At 39.8% G+C, this 19,130-nt stretch overlaps 1 protein-coding gene across 3 annotated transcripts in view; it reads left to right on the top strand.

The window, feature by feature from the left end:
* The window catches only part of SORT1 (sortilin 1), a 50,429-nt gene that overhangs the window by 16,106 nt on the left and 15,193 nt on the right, over positions 1 to 19,130 (top strand). The window contains exons 2-11 of one of the 3 annotated variants that reach the window (XM_083445694.1): positions 7,835 to 7,894; positions 9,419 to 9,492; positions 12,086 to 12,188; positions 13,102 to 13,266; positions 14,618 to 14,691; positions 15,197 to 15,246; positions 16,063 to 16,190; positions 16,898 to 17,042; positions 17,587 to 17,742; positions 18,988 to 19,094. In XM_083445694.1, the coding sequence (XP_083301820.1) occupies positions 7,835 to 7,894; positions 9,419 to 9,492; positions 12,086 to 12,188; positions 13,102 to 13,266; positions 14,618 to 14,691; positions 15,197 to 15,246; positions 16,063 to 16,190; positions 16,898 to 17,042; positions 17,587 to 17,742; positions 18,988 to 19,094 (1,062 nt within the window). Of the gene's footprint in view, positions 1 to 7,831; positions 7,895 to 9,418; positions 9,493 to 12,085; positions 12,189 to 13,101; positions 13,267 to 14,617; positions 14,692 to 15,196; positions 15,247 to 16,059; positions 16,191 to 16,897; positions 17,043 to 17,586; positions 17,743 to 18,987; positions 19,095 to 19,130 lie in introns of all 3 variants that reach the window. The other 2 variants (XM_083445693.1, XM_083445695.1) reach the window with 2 other exon arrangements.

Here is a 19,130-nt window from a genome sequence, read left to right as displayed (position 1 = left end):
TAATTTTTGCCCCCCTTTGCTACGTCCATGATCACACATCATTTAATTACAATAATAGGATACATACAATGGAAGACACTTTATTATAGAGATTGTTTTCAGTGTTTGAATATTGGGATGTTTGCTATTTCCTTTCTTCTTATTGTTCACCCACATAAATGCATATTTCCATCATCTCTCCTTGCCTGTCTCTTGGTTGTGTGATGGAGAGCTGATTACTCTCAAAGTGGTAGTGATTATTTACCCTGACAGCAAAGTAATATGTTGGAAGTTAGTTGGTGGTGGACTGGACAAAGTATTAAAACTTCCAGTACTTTTGGGAATCATCTTTGAGGGAAAATTAGTTCCTGTGTGGAATGCCTTTTAACCTTTTAATAAAATTTAAGGTGCATATTTGCACATCAACACACTCCACATTGTTATTTGTCAGTAACTGAAAAACAAATAGTTAAAAATAAAATTCAGTATGATTAATAATCAATTATTACCAATATATTCTATTTTATATATCCTTTATAGGGGTTAGTTAAAGACATCTTCTAATCCAAATTAAATATGTTAAATAATAAAAAATATGTGGGCTTGATTATAAATAGAATAACTACTTTCCTATATCATGAATAAATGCAACCTATTCCCTTCTGTGAGATTTCTAATTCTTTCTTTAAGATGGTTACCAAGTTCCAGCAGTATAACATCTGTAAACCTTTCACTAGCTTTAGTGCTTAAAGTTAATTTTATTATGCTTAATTGTTTCCCAAGTTTCATTAACAGACCCATCTTACTAGGTCCCCAAGTGCTTTACATGACTTTGCCTCTATGTGGAGTGTTTTCATGAGTGTGGTGAGGCAACAGCACAATCTATACCGTGGGTGTTCTCCAAGTCTTGAATGAAAATACAGCCTTTGAGGCAGACAGTGAGATGTGAATTGTGCTTAATGCATTTTTCCATCTGTCTAACTTGTTGGCTTTCAGAAAAACATGGTCAGAAGCCTGCTGAATCGGTTACTAGAACTGGAGACTCCTGGATCACTTAAGTATCTGGAATTGCCAATACCACTAAGCTGAAAGCTCTTTGGGATGCAAATTGTAAAAAATAAATAAAGGTGCTGTGCTCTCAGCTGACACCCATCTTGTTTGGGAACATATGGATTTGACAGCTCTTGAAAATATAATTGGGGAGACCTCACATGTCCTTAACTGCCCAGTTGATTTCTTGCGTATCAAACTTAGGTCAGAAGCTTCCCTAATTTGTTTTCGAATGTTGCCAACAGGACTGACAGAACCACCTGCCTTCCATTTAATTAATTAATTAAATTTGTATATCGCCCTATATCTTTAGATCTCAGGGCGGCTCACAACATGAAATTGTTCATGGCACAACACTCCTGATAACATACCTGTAGGGTCAGATAATATCTGTTAGGAAAGTCAGCGAGTGCTCTGAGATGTGATTGATCCACTGTTGCCCCTCTGTAATTACGTCTGGCAGGAGCTTGTTTTTCCAGATTTGTGGGGATAATTTGGCACTGGTCGCCTCCAGACTGTATTTTGTGGGAGATTCTGTCACATACCAGATTTGCTCAGTTAAAGTAGACTAAAGTGCACTAGCACAACAAACCCACTTTAAAGAAAACTGAACTTTTTGTGATAAGGAGAGTGACAGAGAAAGGATAATGATCAATTAATGAGAAGTCATATTACCACCGCACAAACAAATCAGGGTGAAGTCTCATCATATACTGAATTCCATAAAGCCTCCACGTAAACAAATCAGAATGAATATCCAATAAGGTGCAGATACTATATAACAGGTATAGGCAAACTCCGGCCCTCCAGATGTTTGGGACTACAATTCCCACCATCCCTAGCTAACAGGGCCAGTGGTCAGGGATGATGAGAATTGTAGTCCTAAACATCTGGAGGGCCGGAGTTTGCCTATGCCAGCTATATAACCTCTCTGTGCAAGTTTTGTGCAAACAAATCAGGATAAACAGGTCATATGGAAATGACCATTGTTACCTGTAAGTAATAGATTAGCATCCTAATTTATTATTGGAAATTTTTGATTGAAGCGTAGTGCAGAAATATTTTGAGTAAATGATACAAGAACTCAGTTTTCTTGTACTGACATATTTAATTTTTGAATTTATGAAGGGTAGATTAGTAAAAATATGGGAGGAAAAGAAACAGCACTTTTAAATTGAAGTATTACATTCCAAGTGTTTAACTTGAATGTTTTGATAGACAAGCAATTCTCAGTTTGTCTGAAGGCAACTAGCCATTATAGCAAAGGCTTAGATCCCAGATTATTTGGACTGTAAAGTGGTGATGGACATTGAGTGTGAAAATATTGTTCAGTAACATGGGTATTGTTTCTGACATCACAGAAGACACACACTGCTAATGCTGCTTATGAATGTGTCTAAGTTATTGTGCAATTAATAAACATCCATTTTATCTTTATTCTTCTTTCTTGCTCCATTTCTTTCACCGAAAGCTCTTTCTTAGTTTGCCTGTGCTGCTGATTCTTAATTTTAACTCGGTCAGTAGTTTGACACTTCTCAGCATCGCTAAACATATCTCTGAACCAGATATGGTTTCGAATCATGGAAGTGCATTGACATTGCCCCTTCTGTGCCTTTATTGAAGGAGCAGTTTGTACACAAATAGTTCTTAGCAGCCTCTCCCTTCTTCAGACTAGTTACTAATTACAGCCATGTTTCCATAGCTAAGAAGGGTAATTTAACCCCCTAGCATCTAATGATCAGTTTCTCACTCAGTTCTGCTTTCATAGCTGATACAGTTTCTTTGCTTACCTCTTTCTTTTATTGCTGTTTGTGCGTAGCACATTACAGGATGCAGTTTTTGGTAACTTTGCTCTGTACCTTGAAAGTAAAATAATTTCAGTAATCTGCAAGGAAGTCTGGCCCATATCTGGCCCTGGCCATACAAGCTGACTCTGATTCACATGCTTTGTTTTGGGAAGTTTCCAGCCTTGCTGAAACTTGTTTGTGCCTCTTCTACCTCACTGTGTGGAGAAAGTGATGGCTGAATTGCTGTCCGACCTAGAGATATGAAGACTTGGTGGAAAACAAGGGAGGAATGGTTTTCTCTGCTCCTCCACCAACGGGCCAGAAATAGGACTAATATAGAAAACAACATTCTGAAAGAGATGCTGGTTGAAATAATTTGGAAATAAGTGGTTTGGAATTACGGGTTGTTTCCAAAGGTTTCTTTCCTTCAGAGAGAGAATAAGCTGCAAATCTCCTTTGGGAGAAAGGGTAGGAAAGAAATTAAGGGTTGAACCCAACTTAAGTCATGCTCATAGCAGATCCATTGAAATCATTACAAACGGCTAACTTAGGTCCATTGATTTTAATGGGTCTATTCTGAATTTGACATAGTTGGTTTCCACCACAAATAAATATATTTTTTGGACCCAAAATTCAAAGATGGCAAATAACATTGCTACTGTGTGACCAAAGTAGAAAACATATGCTTTGTTAAATTAGTATACTGATACTTGCATATTGCGGTAAGCCATAGTCTGAAACAAACTAGGACTTACTATGAATGAGCAACGTGCTGGTACATGTTGCTTAAGTCACACACCCTTGTCCCTCCTCCTTTCTTTACCAACCCAGAAAGAAAGAAACTGTGTTGCATGCGGATCATGTGATCGGCTTAGTGCTACATGTGAATCAGGACTGTTGGTTTGTTTCCACACAAACCACAAGAGAAATTCAAGACTTGTGTGTTTATTCTATGGCTTTCCATTATGGTTGAAAATGATCATTATCTCTCCAGCATCCCAGTTTGTCTGCAGAAAAATGGGAGTTAATATTGGATCGCCAGGGACATGCATCCAAGTGAAGTTGTTCCTTTGTCCTTGTCATAAAGGGAAAGTGTATGGTTAAACCTCATACCCAGTTGTCACTTCTCTTTGAAATAAAACACCGCAACAACTCTATGAGCTGAGGTACTGCATCACGTTGTACTTCTCCAACATGCATATTAATATCTAAGTTGTAAAATGCCATTTAGAAAATATTCTAGTATCTTCCCACTGACCTTTGATTTGGTACAGAAAAGAATAAACATCACAAGCCTTGTAGATGTCAATTCTTATATCAAAATAATTGCTTGTGGAAGTAATGGTGCAGGTTTTTTTTGAAAAGTTTCAGTGTTGCTTGCCATCACACAGCCAATATATTCCACCAGTTTATCCATTGCCACTGTTCCAAGTCTTTAAACAGAATTCTCTCAATACTGAAGGATTAGGATCTTTCCAGTTCATAGTGATGGATAACTTAGCAGCTGCTATTAAATTCAAAACTAATGCTGTTCAAGTTCAGAATATTTCAGATATCTCAATATTTAACAGGTTGCAAGGCAAGCTGTTACTTGACTCCCAGTTTTATTTGTGTAAAACTTGAGCATGTGACCCTAGGGAAAGCATTTTTGAAAACACACTGTGGTCTGCAATAGTTATTGTCCTTTCTCTTTTCCCCTGGGAACCAACAATTGCAACTGGATTCTTGAGCACGATAGCTCATCTTGTTTGCTTTCTAATCAATGTGACCTGGAAAAGCAGCATTTCTAGCACACATATTTTTTCATGATACTTTTTGGCTGCTTTCACAGATCTGCACTGATATTGGAAGATTTTGAAGGTTAGCTCTAGTATATACTCCTAGTGATGCAGTTGGTAAGGCAGGGCTTGGTTGGCCAGCCTTCTATTTTCTAGTTTACAGCAGTGTCTGCAGCCTGGCTAGCTTTTCAGACACCTTTTAACTGAATAACTTTCTAAAGAAATGCCTGAAGCAGCTAATATTATAGTGATATTCTGTTATAGCTTACTCCAAGAGGACCCATGTATCTTAAATAGAACCCAATAAGGCAGACATGTACCGTATGTACAAAATATTTTTTTAATGTGATCCCATTGATATCCCAAGATGAAATTGTGCAGGTAGCTCTTAGAAATGTTAAATAATCAATACAAATCATTGAAAAATTGTAATCATATTAATTTTTAAATCCCTTGAAAAAATTCAAATTTTTAAAATTAAAATTTAGAGTAAGTCCATCATGTGACATATTGTATTAAAGTTCATGAAGAAATTGGTGTTTTTAGTTTTGACGCCTCTCAGTTGTGGTCTGAGCTGTTAAGGTTTTTGCAAGGCCAAAATTGTCACATTTTTGAAATTTCAAATCCTCATAAATAAAAAAATGGCATGAGATAAAACATTAAAATTTTAGATTTAAACTTAGTTTTGATCATTCAACAAGTGCACAAAATATTAAGAAAATTGGATGACATGAGGTAAAAAGGTTTGATCACTGGAAATGGAATGACCCTCAACATTTTGGGTCCCAGGTGCTTATTGAGCTGTGAACAAAGCACTGTGGCATTCACAGTACTGCAGGAAACTTTGAGCTTAATTTGAGGTGGCTTTTAAAATTCTAAGGTGAGGCCATCTATGAAGATCTATTTTGCACTGTATTGCTTTCTGTGTTAACATTTGACACACATTGTGGTGGGTGTATCTCTTTGCAACCATAATAGCTTCTTCTGTGCTATTGCAATAACCTTACAGTGCAAGATTAGTTGTGATTTAGACCTATTAAGCAGGGGCTGGCACAGGTTTCAATGGATGTCATTTGTATAGGAACTTGGGCTTAAAGTATATGTTACATTATTATTAATTAAATTTATATACTGCTCTATACCTGCAGGTCTCAGGGTGGTTCACAAAATAAAATTACACTATAAAAACACAAAATACACAATCAAAATATAAACAGAAACAGCCAAATAACCTCCCAATACATAAAAATAGTTTTGTTTTGTTTTTTAAATTAAAAAGCACAATTAAAAAGCAGTTTTAAAAATGTAAACGCAGTTCTGTGATTTCTTTCATCTGTGTCTAGTGGCGTTTTATATATACATATATAAGGCTGCATCTGAGTAGAAATGTGAGATGCCTAACTACTGTTCAGTTCAAAATTGCCCACTCCAAGCTGCTTTCCCCCCCAGAGGAGTGGGGAAGGGAAACTATGGGGACTATTTCCCTTTTTGTCCTCTGCCTGAAAAAAGTAGTTCGGGAGAGGTGATTTCAAACTAAAAAAGGACAAGTGTTAAGCAGCACACCTTTCATGTGCTCAGACTGGCAGGCTCCTTTAGTTTTAAAAGCAAACAAACCATGGAGGAAAGAATCTGAACTTGGCATACCATGTTGCTTGAGCCTTGGCTACATCATGACAGAATAATGCTGTTTGTTTTTGTACATGTGTCAAAGGTGCTTCATTAGTAAGTTCTGTTGATTCTATTCTCCATTGTTGTTATTTTAAACTGGAGTAATTTTTTAATTGCTGTGAAGGAAGCCTTAATTTAAATGTGTCATTCACCTACATTTAAGCAAAATCAAAATTTTGCAAAGTCAAAGAATAATACATGTGTGAAAAGAAATGACATTCTATTTTAGGGTAACTTATGCCTAATTAATGCCCTTCCACCGCATGGATATTTATGATTTGCTGGAGGCTCTAGGTGTCCAACAGTACTATGAGATGGAAGAAGGGTGTTAAAGCTTTTAAATGGCCCCAGGGTCTTGTCCAGGAGCTGTCAAGACTCTTTGGTGTGGTGTGACTCTGAACTCAGGCTTCTGGTTTAGCAGTGGCATGCAGATAGCATAGAATAAATAATCATGCTAGGCACCTTGAGTACACTGAAAGGACAGTAAGCTTCTTGTAACAGATATGTTAGAAGTAACAGGTGTGCAGCTTGTTTTGCTTTTAGGACAATGAGCCATTATGTATTTTATATATGTAAACCACCATGTGATCTTTGGATGAAGGGCAGTACAGAAATTTAATAAATAAAATAATAATAATAATACAGTGGTAACTCGGGTTACATACGCTTCAGGTTACAGACTCCTCTAATCCAGAAATAGTACCTCAGGTTAAGAACTTTGCTTCAGGATGAGAACAGAAATCGTGCTCCGGCGGCACGGCAGCAGCAGGAGGCCCCATTAGCTAAAGTGGTGCTTCAGGTGAAGAACAGTTTCAGGTTAAGAATGGACCTCCGGAATGAATTAAGTACTTAACCCGAGGTACCACTGTAATAGAAGAGTAACCAAAGTGATCAAAAGCTCCTGGTGGATACATACTCAGGGATTTCCAAGAATTACATGGACTGGTTTCAGGAAATCTCTACAAAACCATGAGGCCATTGCTGCTTCCAGTTTCTCTTCTACACTGATAGCTACACCTTCATGGGTTACAGAGACTAAAACTATATACAGTACTATATTCTGCACCTCACTTCCTTATTGCTTGACATGTCAGCTTGAGGGATTTTATTATGAACAGGATTGTGGGAGGAGTCCCTGCACGAACTCTCTTCCCCAGTTCTATGGAGTCAGCAAAAATCCAGTGATATCCTGAGTAAAAGGACTGAAGATCCATATGGCAATATATTAAATGCCAGCAAGACATATCCAGGAGAGCTTATTTTGGGTCATTTGCTTATGAGAATTTCATCCACTCAAACCCTTGCATAGGAAATTAAATCTAAACCATAGTAGTACAGAGACGCTGTTGGATCAGCTTCTGGGTTGTATGCTGTGTTCCCCGAAGCTCAGTAAGCTATTATTTTTCACATAGGGCACATATGAGGCAATGTGATTATAAAGATCCTAAATTTGTGTCCAGGAACTGCTTGTTACCATGATTAGAGTGAAGGGGAAATTGGGAGAGACTGTTTCCTTTCTGGCACTGGATGGAAGACTAGAGGACTGAATTATATTTCTAATTGCTTTTACAGCGTGTCTTCAATGATCTCAGTGGCTCAGTGACTTTATCCTGGATTGGTGACAGCACTGGGGTAAGTAATACAGATAGGTTGAATGGATTTTTAAATATTAATTTCGAAAGGAACAAAAGCACAACACGTGAAATAATAATTCCTCCAAGTGCATGACTCAGTACTCTCAATAATGGATAGTTTTACTTTAATCTTCCCACATGGAAAAGTAGGGTTGTTCCTGTTTGATGGGTCATGAATAATGATCCTCTTCAGATGTAGGTGTTGCAAGCCATTTGGGTTCTTCTTTTAGCTATTACCTTTCTACTCATGGCCAAGGAAGAAGGGACACAGTGTAGGTGTTGTGTATATTGGGTGACTCACTCTGGATTTGGTAAGAAGTGTCTAACTGCCCATCCAGACTTGAGGTGAGAATTGCTTCAATACTGAAGTCTTGCCGAGGAGGAGGAAGTACTCACCGCCTCTTTCTTCACATCCGGCACAGAGAAATGCATCTCTCTTTGAAAGTGTAAGCAACAACCAATGTTCCAGGCATACTGAAGAATTGCACTATATAGATATTGTTGGTTTCTGCTTCCCATTTCTCCCTCTGCTGCATCCTGTTGCATGACTGATACCAGGTGTCAGTTGAGGGAGAAGGAAGCCTAATAGAACTAATATCTCAGCTGAACTGCCAGAGTGGTCCAGCTGTCCATTTTTTTTTAAGTAAACTATTTATCAGCAAACTTCCTCTTTTGGTTAAAGTTTAGCTGTTTCTGCTTCTTGCCTAATGGCTAACAGTGCAATGCCAGTCATGGCTACTCAGAATTATTTCCTATTGAATTCATTGGGGCTTACTTCCAGGTAAGTGGGGTTTGGATGACAGCCTTAGAGAAACATGATAAGAGCAAGATAAAATTGGATTCAGAATCCAATTTTATGACAATGTGTGATAATTCCAAAATGCAATATGATGTGCCCTAACTTACCAGGTTTAACAGGCTGCGGATATACAAAGGGATTATGGTACAATTTTGGGCTACAGTAGCATCTTTTATTTTATATTGTTCTATAGTCAGAGAGATTAGCTATTAACTAAGAAACCTGTGTCAGGCCAATTATGTGTACCAGGGATTAAGCGAGTTTTTCTCTCTTAGGGAAAAAGCACCTTGACACTTCAAGCTAGGATGTCAAGGCACGGGTGACTTTGTTAAGAAGTAGCTTTTCTAAAATGTCATCAAACAGAATAAAAGAAGTTGCAAAGATAAGACATAGCATTAAAAAAAATAAATGCAAAATGAATTCTAGTGAATGTTGGTGTATTCAGCTGACCTTTATAAATCCTTCCACACAAGTTTATAATGTTTCTGAAACATTTTTTAAAAATGTGTTGTGATTTGTACTTGTGATGAAATATGCATGACATCAACCCAACATGCCAAAATAAACCCAGTTAAAATCGTAAACTTATGTTAGCTCAGTGATGTACCCCCAAATATGTGAATTTGTCCTTATTGGGATGTGATGGTTACCTGGCTTTTAGACAGTGTGCGTGCTGGCTGTTGTTCTCAGACTATTGTTGCTAACAGGTTTCTCTCTTTCCAGGTTATTCTTGTGTTGACCACATTTCAGATACCTCTGGTAATCATGAGTTTCGGGCAGTCTAAGCTCTACAGAAGGTGAGAGCATTGTGTTGTGAAAGTCTATGAACTGAAATGCACATTGTAATGAAGCCAAGAGTTTGCTGCCCATTCTTATATATGAGGATTTGTGAGCAGTCTCACATTGCCTATGTACAGTGGTTAGGGACAGGGCTTCTAAACTAGTGACAGGTCACTCTCTTTACAAAGCCAGTGATGAACAGCAGGTTGAATAAGTGGGCAGTGTTGCATCCTGAGGTCTATCCTGTCTTGGGAGAGTCCAACTTTCTGACATGTAAAGAGGCACAAGCTGACCAAAAGCCCAGGAGCAATCATGGAGGGATTTGCTGGTTTAATAATAAGTCATATACTAAGTGGTGTATTCTTTGTCAGAGGCAGTTATCGCTGCCTTTTAAGCAATGGATATGCTACTTTATTATCTAGCTTGCCTTAAGGGACTGTAAATAAGCCATCCCCCTTCTGCCTGCCTGTTGGAAATCCTACAGGAGTAAGCTCCTTACTGACTGCTGCTACTGGTGTCAAGAAGCTTGAGAGGGTTTGAAAAGCTCACCTCTCTTATCTTTCCCCATGCTTCCTGTTGGGATAGAGCTTGTGTGAACCACAGTCCAAACTGCACTTTCTTTAGGTGTGGTTCCTTGCCAGACAGAAGCCAGACAGATCTTTCCTTCCTTGTTTCTTTGGTGCGGCTGAGCTTCTCTTTTTTAGCAGCTGGAGAAAATCAGTTGCACCACAGACAGCAAGTCTTAAGATCAATTCCCTTTGGCTAGGAGTAGCATCTGCTAAGAGTGGTGTGCAGTGGTGGCACCCCTTTTCCCAGGAGCATTGGGAAAGGTAAAGGGCAGCTGAGAAGTTCAGGCACTCACCAAATTTTGCTGCCCATTTCGACAGCTGGAATAGGCTTACAAGTGACCCTGCTTAAGAATGGCTCACATATACAAAGTGTGACAAATTTAAAATGCCAGGTATCCTGAGAAAGAGAACTGGGAAAGACTCTAGCCTTTGTTATTAGTTTAGAAAAAGTTTAGGCACTCTTTGCCATGTGCAGGTCTCTAACTCGAGGCTTCTGAAAGTGTAGGGATAGCATGGCTGGGTAGAGTTAGTCTTGCAAGAGGCCAAGACTTCTTATGGGAGTCTTGGCTCGTTACATGTGGAACTTGTAGGGTTAGTTTGTACATTATAGCTACTATATAGAGCAAGGAGCTTCACACTGAACAAGTCCCTCCCTTGGAATATTTACCTGGCCCTGCCTTTGTTTTCTTGTAGATGCCAGGCGAAGTCCATTCTGCCCTCTTGGGTGTTCCCCAGCACATGATTACTTTCACTAGTGTTTCCTCCTTTTAGACTGAATGCTGTTTTGTGGATTTTTAGTAACTGGCTGTCGATAAACAAGCAACTTTCTCTGCTGAGGGGCTTCCCTTTAATAAATGATCATCCTTGCACCTCCATTGATTCCCTGGCTTTGAAGCTGGAAGTGCTTTACGTCACTACCTCAAACGCGTTCCTGTTTAACTCTCTTACAAGTTGCCAGAGAGCTGTAAGCATGGGCAGTTAGCTCTGGGGAGATGGTCTACAAACCAAAGTTCAAGGAGGAAGTGCAGGTGTCCATTTTGAGGAGTTGTATTAAAACATTCAATATAAAGTGAGTAGGGAAAGTAATAGGTTACCTTAAAAAAACAGAGCATAAGCAGCAATGTTCTAGCTAATTAAAGACTGAAGACCTTTTTCCATCTTCAGCTGGTATGCTAGGTATGGCTGTTCTGGGACAGGGATAACTTGGCCACAGTTGTGCATGATTTGGTAACCCCTGGACTGCACTATTGCAGTGCACTGCATGTGGGCCTATCCCAGAGGTTGGTTTGGAAATTGCAGCTAGTACAGCCCAGCTTTTGGGCAGAAGAGTTCTGCATCAGCATATTACAACAGTGCTGAAAGCCCTGTCCTAGCCACCAGTACGTTTTTCAGCTAGGTACAAGATACTGTTTTTTAGTGTACAGAGCCTTAAATGGCCTAGTACCAGGTTACTTTAAGAACTACTTTAACACCAGCCAGATCACTGTGATCATCTGAAGAAGCTGTCCTGCCTGTTTCACAGGTATCCTGTATTAGTTTTTACATGTTCAGATGTTGCTACTATGGTAGGGTTGCCATACATCTGGAATATCCCAGACATACCTGGAACACTGCAGGCGGAAGCAGGGTCCAGGCAGAAAATCCGGGGTATGGCAACCCATATCAGCATTGTTGTTTTTGCGATTTTCCCGAAGCTCAACAATTTTTGTGCCTAGATTTTTACTTTATGAAATATGGCAAGCCCACAGTATGGTGCTATGGTCCTGGTGTTTGGGTGAAAAATTCTTTAAAAATCTCAACAACTTTGCGAGTGTCAGAAACTTTACTACAAACATAGGCTCACCACATTATTGAAACAAAGGTTACGAGGGCTGTTAAGTGACCTCCACAGGGTGACCATAAAATGGTTTAGTCCCTTCTATCATTTTTTTGGTGTGTTCTATTGTTTTAAGAGGCCTCCAGACACAAATGCATCTGCAAAACTATCCTGTACTGAGGAGCTTTTACACTTACAATGTCTTTTTTTTTTTTTGCACTGTAGTGAAGACTATGGGAAAACTTTCGTAGACATTACGGATCTCATTAACAACACTTTCATCCGGACAGAATTTGGAATGGCCATTGGACCAGAAAATTCGGGGAAGGTAGGATGTGGGCTTTGTTCCTATTTTTCCAGCTGCTTAACAAGTTTACAGTGTTGCACAATATAGCCTAGTTGTCCATATCATATCATATCTATGGAATACAGATTTCTGCCACAAAATCTCTACCTACCTACCTATCCACCCTACTCTCCACTGACTTGCTATATGAACTTGAGAAATAGCATCCTGCTTGATGCTTCCTGGTTGCATGTTGGAGCCATTACCTGCTTTTTCCAGTTTACCTGATTGTAGTGTAGATTAAACCAAACCGTTACAGTACCTGCGCAATCACACAGTGTTCTAGGCATGGCTGTGTGATTTTCACAAAGTCTCATCCTCAGAGCAGCTCAGTTTCCTTGGCAGAACATTCTGTAGTGTGCTGTACAAAGTTTGATCCTAAAGCAGGTTGCATAAGACATATTTCTAATAGTCAAATGATTGGTGGTGGTTTATAGGGTTTCTACTACTTTTTCTGGACTCGTTAGTTTGCTGCCGAAACAGAAATAATGTTTACACCAACATTATTGGTTTTATGCAGGTCATCACTGTTTCCTTTGGTCTTTATGGGTTTGGTTTATTCCCACATGACTTCCAGATGGATGTGAGAAAAAATGTTACATCCTTTTAGATTGTATTAAAAAAATTAATGGAGTTCAGCTAAGCACTCATATCCTAGTGAAGCAGTCCCTTTGCACTAATTTGCACAGCAAATTTGCACAAGGAGCATAAGCACAAGAAACACTAAGGGTTAGTGAGGAATTCTGTTCTCCCACACAGTTGGGATTTTTATTCTGGTTTCTGCCAACTTCAAAACTGCAATGTTTCAAATAGCTTCAGGTGACTTCTTTATTTGTGATAAACTCGAAGCACAGATATGTTGAGAAGGGACACTGATCTTTATTTTTCTGACTAGGTGATACTGACGGGGGACAGACCTAGACCATACCATACAGGAAGAATATTTCGATCATCTGATTTTGCTAAGAACTTCCAGTTGACAGATATTCCTTTCCATCCTTCAACTCAAATAATTTATCACCCTCAGAATTCTGATCTGTTGTTGGCCCTCAGTATTGAGGTAAGGATTTGGGAAGAATAGAGCTGTTGGTTCACTTATTCACTGGTAATTCAGGCACTGAATCTAGGCTCCAAGAAGCCATTTAGGGCTCCTCCAGACATCCTTTTTATTATGCATTCATGATGATTTGGACTTACGATGGTATTGGGGCTGTTATCCCTGATCCCACTTTCAATACTGTTTAAACCTGAAAAAGTTCTAGAGTGGGTACACTGCTTCATTTTCAGCTTTTCCCATAATGTCCTGTTGAAATCCTTGTAACCTTTTATACCACAAATGTTTTGCTTTAGTTTTTGTCCTGTTTTTATGATACTGTAGTGCCAAGAGTACTGCTCCAAACAGCAATAATGGTGTAATACTGGGTAAGCATTGCAGAACAACTAATAAAGTGGAATGATGGATGGCCCAGTATCAATCCACCACAATTATTGCATCAGTGACATGTTGCAGAATTCACCCAGTCTGGAGAGGCTCTTAATGTATATTTGAGTGGGTGGGCAGGAGGGCTTGGCTCTTGTGTGACCCCTTGTGGTAGTAATTGGCAGCGTCATAGTTTCTGTCTCATCAATACAGCAGTTGTACGGTTATACTTACTGCTTTGCCCTAAGTGCTGTGTTACATAATGAAAGTGTGGGGTATATTTTAAATGAAACTCATTGCATTGGCTACATGAAGCTCTTTTCTAACAGGACTATGAGATTCTGTATATAGGTGAATCAAGCTTATTTAAGAGATACAGTCTGACTCAGTGGCAGAACTGAAGTACGGAAGCCTCAGCTGGTCAAGAAACTGTGTCCAGACTGTTACTGCCTTCTGTTGCATTTCTGGCCCCAATTCAAAGTGTTGATAATGAACTTTAAAGTCCTAAATGATTTGACACTAGGATGTTTAAAAGATTGTCCTCTCCCATATGAGCTTTCCTGTCCTTAAAATCTTTTATGGAGGTTCTCTTCCATGTCTCGCCAACATCTGAGTTGTTCTTGGCTGTACACAACTGAGCCTTCTCTGTGGGCTCACCAACACTTCAGTTACTCTCTCAATGGGAGTCACATCTTGACCCTTCTCTGATGGTGTTCCACTGCTGTGCAAAGATGTATTTTCCGGCAAAAAATTGGTCTACCAAATTGCTAATCTTATTCTCTGTGATATGTTAGATATGTTTTCTCTGCTGCCTCTTTTCTCTGCCTTACCGATTATTTTGCATTTTATTTTTTAATATGTTGGTTGGATTGTAAACCACCTTGAGCATTTTCAATGGAAATCTGGGCTAAAATATTTTTTAATGAATATTTTTAGCTCAGACTTGAAAATGCTAAGCAGATGATGAATAATCCTTTCTTAATGTTTTCAGGGTAGCCTGTGGGTATCTAAGACCTTTGGTGAGAAATGGAAAGAAATACACAAAGATGTTTGCCTGGCCAAATGGTGAGCAGCTGAAAAACAAACATGTTCCCCGGGGAGAGTTAGTAGTTTAATGTTCTCTTGATTACACTAGAGCTGGCTGCTTGCAAAAACAGAAAGATAACTCTCCTTGGGATGAAATTCTCTTGGTCCCTAATAGCCCTTCTTGTGGTCATGTTTGTATTGTGTGCTTTTTTGGAAAAGTTGCTGTAATGCCTTCTGCATACACTGATGTTTGCAGTACTTGAACACTTTGCATATGCAGGAAGAGCTCTATATAAAGGGGCAACTTGGTAGCTGTGTGTTAAATTTTCCAGCTTTGGATCATTTTCACCTTCAGGGTACCAGGGCTGTTTGGAGAGTAGATGCAATAGATTGGCAGTAGAGCACCTGCCTTCTGTATAGAGGGTCCCAGATTTCATCCCTGACTTTTCCAATTAAGTGGCTCTCTGTTGCCAGTTGTTGAATTAGCTAGCTTCTTTGCTCTCAGGATTTTGTTCTCAGTGTTCTTCCCCTTGACTTTTTCCAGGGGCTCTGGCATGACCATTTTCTTCACCACATTCCTGAATGGCTCTTGTAGTAAGTATTCCCAAGTACAACAAGTAATAATGATACATGTTAGTTTTTAACAACTCACCTGTGGACAGTCCATTTCTGAAAATGGCTTCAAGTGCTGGTTCTCACCCTTTTTAAGCAGTTTGGGAACACAATGTGTAACGGACACCTTCTCTCACTGACCATGCTTAAATAACACAATCTTCACCAGAGGCCCTAATCTAAGCTGGATGGCTTTAATCAGTTATTTTTACTGATTCTTCTGATGGTGTTGCTCAAATTTTGGGTTATGTTGAGTTTTATTTTGTATTTTGATACTGTGCTTTATTATTATTATGAGCCATCCTTGGAGTTCTGCTAAACCGAAGAGCAGCATACCTATGTGTTAAACAAGATCAGCACTGTGCAGGCTAGCCAGCACCTCAAATGGACCTAGCATGGCCCTGCTTTAAAGAATAAGGCCTTTGAAGCTGTTTTTTTCATTTGCTCTACAGCACTTTCACACATTACTCACATGAAAAGGGCACCACATGTTGAAGCAGTTGCAGAGTCCAGCCCCTAAGGCCTACCCCCTGCATGTTTGACCACAGATGCCTGCAAAAGAGTAGCCTATGCAATTAGACTTTTTTTTTGCTGCAAGTTTCCAGACTCATTGACATTTCAGGGACATTGCGGGGGAGGGGGGGTTTAGGGATGGGAAACTACAGGCTTATGGGGCAGTGGTGTGGCCTTGCAATCCCTTCAATGGATGAAATCTCTTTGCTGTGTGTATTTCATGAAGAGGGCTTCTCTATCTCTCTAATCGTGACAATGTTCATATACTTCCTCTTTCACAAGAAGCTGATCTTGGGTTACTTGAGCTGAAAAGGACCAAAGACTTTGGGAAGACATTCAAGACTATAGGAAGCAAAATCTACTCCTTTGGTCTTGGAGGACGCTTCCTCTTTGCATCTGTGATGACAGAAAAGGTAGGAAATTCACTGTTCTCTTTTTCTATTTCCATAGGCCCCAGGAGTTTAGTTTACAGTGGGTCCCACCCCTCTATGATAGAAAGCAAAGGAACCAGTATTTGAAGAATGTTGATGTATATTAGTTCATTTTTAATGCAAGTGGCTTTTTCTAGTCTGAGGGCCATTTTCATCCTTGGCCGACCCTCCAGCTGTAGAAGTGGCCAGAAGTGGCTGACTGATCAGGCATCCAGGCCAAGGTTTAGCACCACTGATTTTTCAGTTTAATCAGCCCTGTCAGCAGAAACCCTGTGCAAGAACTTCTACTTGCGCAACGGAGCTTCCCTCCCTCAACTCCTGTGCCCCCCAAAATTTGCTTGGTGGGATGTCAGGATAAACCCTCAAACAGTGCAGAAATGGCAACCTGGAATGCCTGTACAGATGGAACGACTGGAAGAGCTTGATGTTAAATTCCACTCAGTGTTTTCACTCCTTAATAAAGATAACAGTTCACTATGCAGTGAGGAAGTGCCCCTACAGCTCCCATCCCAATATATAGTATCAGGTCGATAAATAAGCGAGTTATTGAAGGGGATTACTTATTTAGTATACTATCAAGACTATGTAGTGTGAATTTCTGGTATCCGTCAGGAATAACCTCCTATATAAACACCAATAGTATGTAGGATGTGGTAGTAATTCAACAACACTATCATTGCCTTCACTAGGGCAATACAAGACGAATCCATGTGTCATTGGATCATGGAGAAACCTGGAACATGGCACAACTTCCTTCAGTTGGACAAGAGCAGTTTTACTCTATCTTGGCAGCTAATGATGACATGGTATTCATGCATGTAGATGAGCCTGGAGGTGAGAGAAGGGAGTTTGGTGTGGTGTATACTTAAAAATCGTAAAAAGTTCTGAATTTCAACATGCATTTGATGTGGGTTGCAAAACTTTTTATGGTTCATGAAGAGAACCAGCTCTTAAAATGTGAAGATGAACTGTATAGCATATAGGCACCTAAGGTTAATCCTTGAAATAACATATATGCACTCATAATGATAAAGCATTTGAATCATACACTTGGTGAAGAGACTGCCAGATCATCCCTTAGGGAAGGACAGTTGTAGTTGCGTCCACACACTTGAGACCCCGCTGTTCTCACTCTTGTTCTGTCAAGAACCCTGTGGCCCTGTTCATTTGTTTCATATAGTCCCTATTTACTTCCTAATCCAGTTTATTGTAATAGTTTTAGGCAGCTTTGAAATTGGCATAAGCATAGGCCTACCATCTTTCTAGACCTGGTAATCTAAAATTAATGGTGATGTTGATAATACTGAGATGAGAGCCCCGTTCCTTAGGGACTCTCTGGAAGACCTTCACCCCCTGCAACCTATTGTTTTTCTTGCAGATACTGGGTATGGGACAATTTACACCTCTGATGACCAAGGCATCATATATTCGAAGTCCCTAGAAAGGCATCTCTATACCACCACAGGGGGAGAGACGGACTTCACCAATGTGACCTCCTTGCGAGGCATCTACATCACTAGTGTGCTCTCAGAGGGTCAGTACTCACTTTCTGCATGGTGTCATGGGGAACTGATGGATTCTAGATTGGCTGTAATTGAAGATTGAGGAATCTGTTAGGAAAGTAGCTGAAACTTTTCAGTGAGATGGAATTGAGGCATTTCTTGGAGATCCATTTGGGAGATCCATAATGCTTATGTTTGCTAATTTGTTTGAAATAGCTTGTTTTGAAGCTAGGTTTTCTCATAGGTGTTTTGACTAAAGGAAACAATCATGTTACTGTCTTAGTTTGCCGAAGACAAGTTCACTTGTCTTGCAGTACTGGTCTCAATTCTGCTTTTACGAAGTTAATAGGAATCAGCATTGATCTTTTCCTGTACTTACTATGTCTGTTAATACCCCATCCTGTAAAGCAGGGATGGGGGACCTGTGCCTCTTCGTATAGTCACTTCTTATCATTCCCAGCAAGCATGGTCAAGAGACAGAGATGATGGGAATTGTAGTCCAGCAACATCTGGAGAGCCACATGTTTCCCATGCATACCAGAGAGTTACTTAGTTTCAGCCCAGGTTGAATCTATTTAGACAGTCAGAGTGAAGTAAGGAAGCCAAACTCATATGTTAAACTGTGTTGTAAGGCTGACAGTTCCTATAGATGGGAATCAGGAGTGTCTTATTTGAAGGAGAAAGATGACACAGGGGCTGGAGCTTTAATATCAAGCTGTGAGTACTGGAAAGGTTGTCCCTGAAATAATGGCTGATGACCTGACATTGAACTCAGCCGGTGTGCTGCAGGAGCCAACCCAATGAGTCTCAACAGCGCAGTGTGGGACTAGGTTTGCAGTCTTACTCAGTTTTCAAAGTGTTTGGTCCTCTTTTGCAAGATGTATTGTCTTTTTGAATGCTTGGAATGTTGCTACATGACATGGGAGTAAAAGACAGCATCCATTTTTTTAATTATAGCAGGTGGCATTCAACCTTTGCATCCCATTAGTGAAAGAATTTCCACTTGTGTTACAGGGCTCTTCCCCCCCCCCACATTCCCCCCCACTTCAGCACTTACTCCACACCCTCCCCAGATATAATCCAGAGGGTTGGGGAAACCCATGGAACAGATTTAGGGGGCATATGGGAGGAGGAGAGGGGGATAATGTTCCATTTCACAGTAAAATCCTTGCACTGATGGAATGCGAGACTTAGCACTGCATTGGGTTTTACTCAGAGAGTAAGTATGTTGTATAGAATTTATTGCACAAATACTTACATTTTCTCCTCTCAATCAGATAATTCCATCCAATCGGTGATTACCTTTGATCAAGGAGGGGAGTGGGTGCACTTGAGGAAACCTGAAAATGCCAAATGTGACTCAACCGCTAAAAATAAGGAAAAGGTTTGTATGTTTATATATTGGATGTAGGATGATATT

This window comes from Podarcis tiliguerta, assembly GCF_965153285.1.
Source record: "Podarcis tiliguerta genome assembly, chromosome: 6".
NCBI classification, from domain to species: Eukaryota; Metazoa; Chordata; class Lepidosauria; order Squamata; family Lacertidae; genus Podarcis; species Podarcis tiliguerta.
This window is presented reverse-complemented; position numbering and strand designations above follow the sequence as displayed.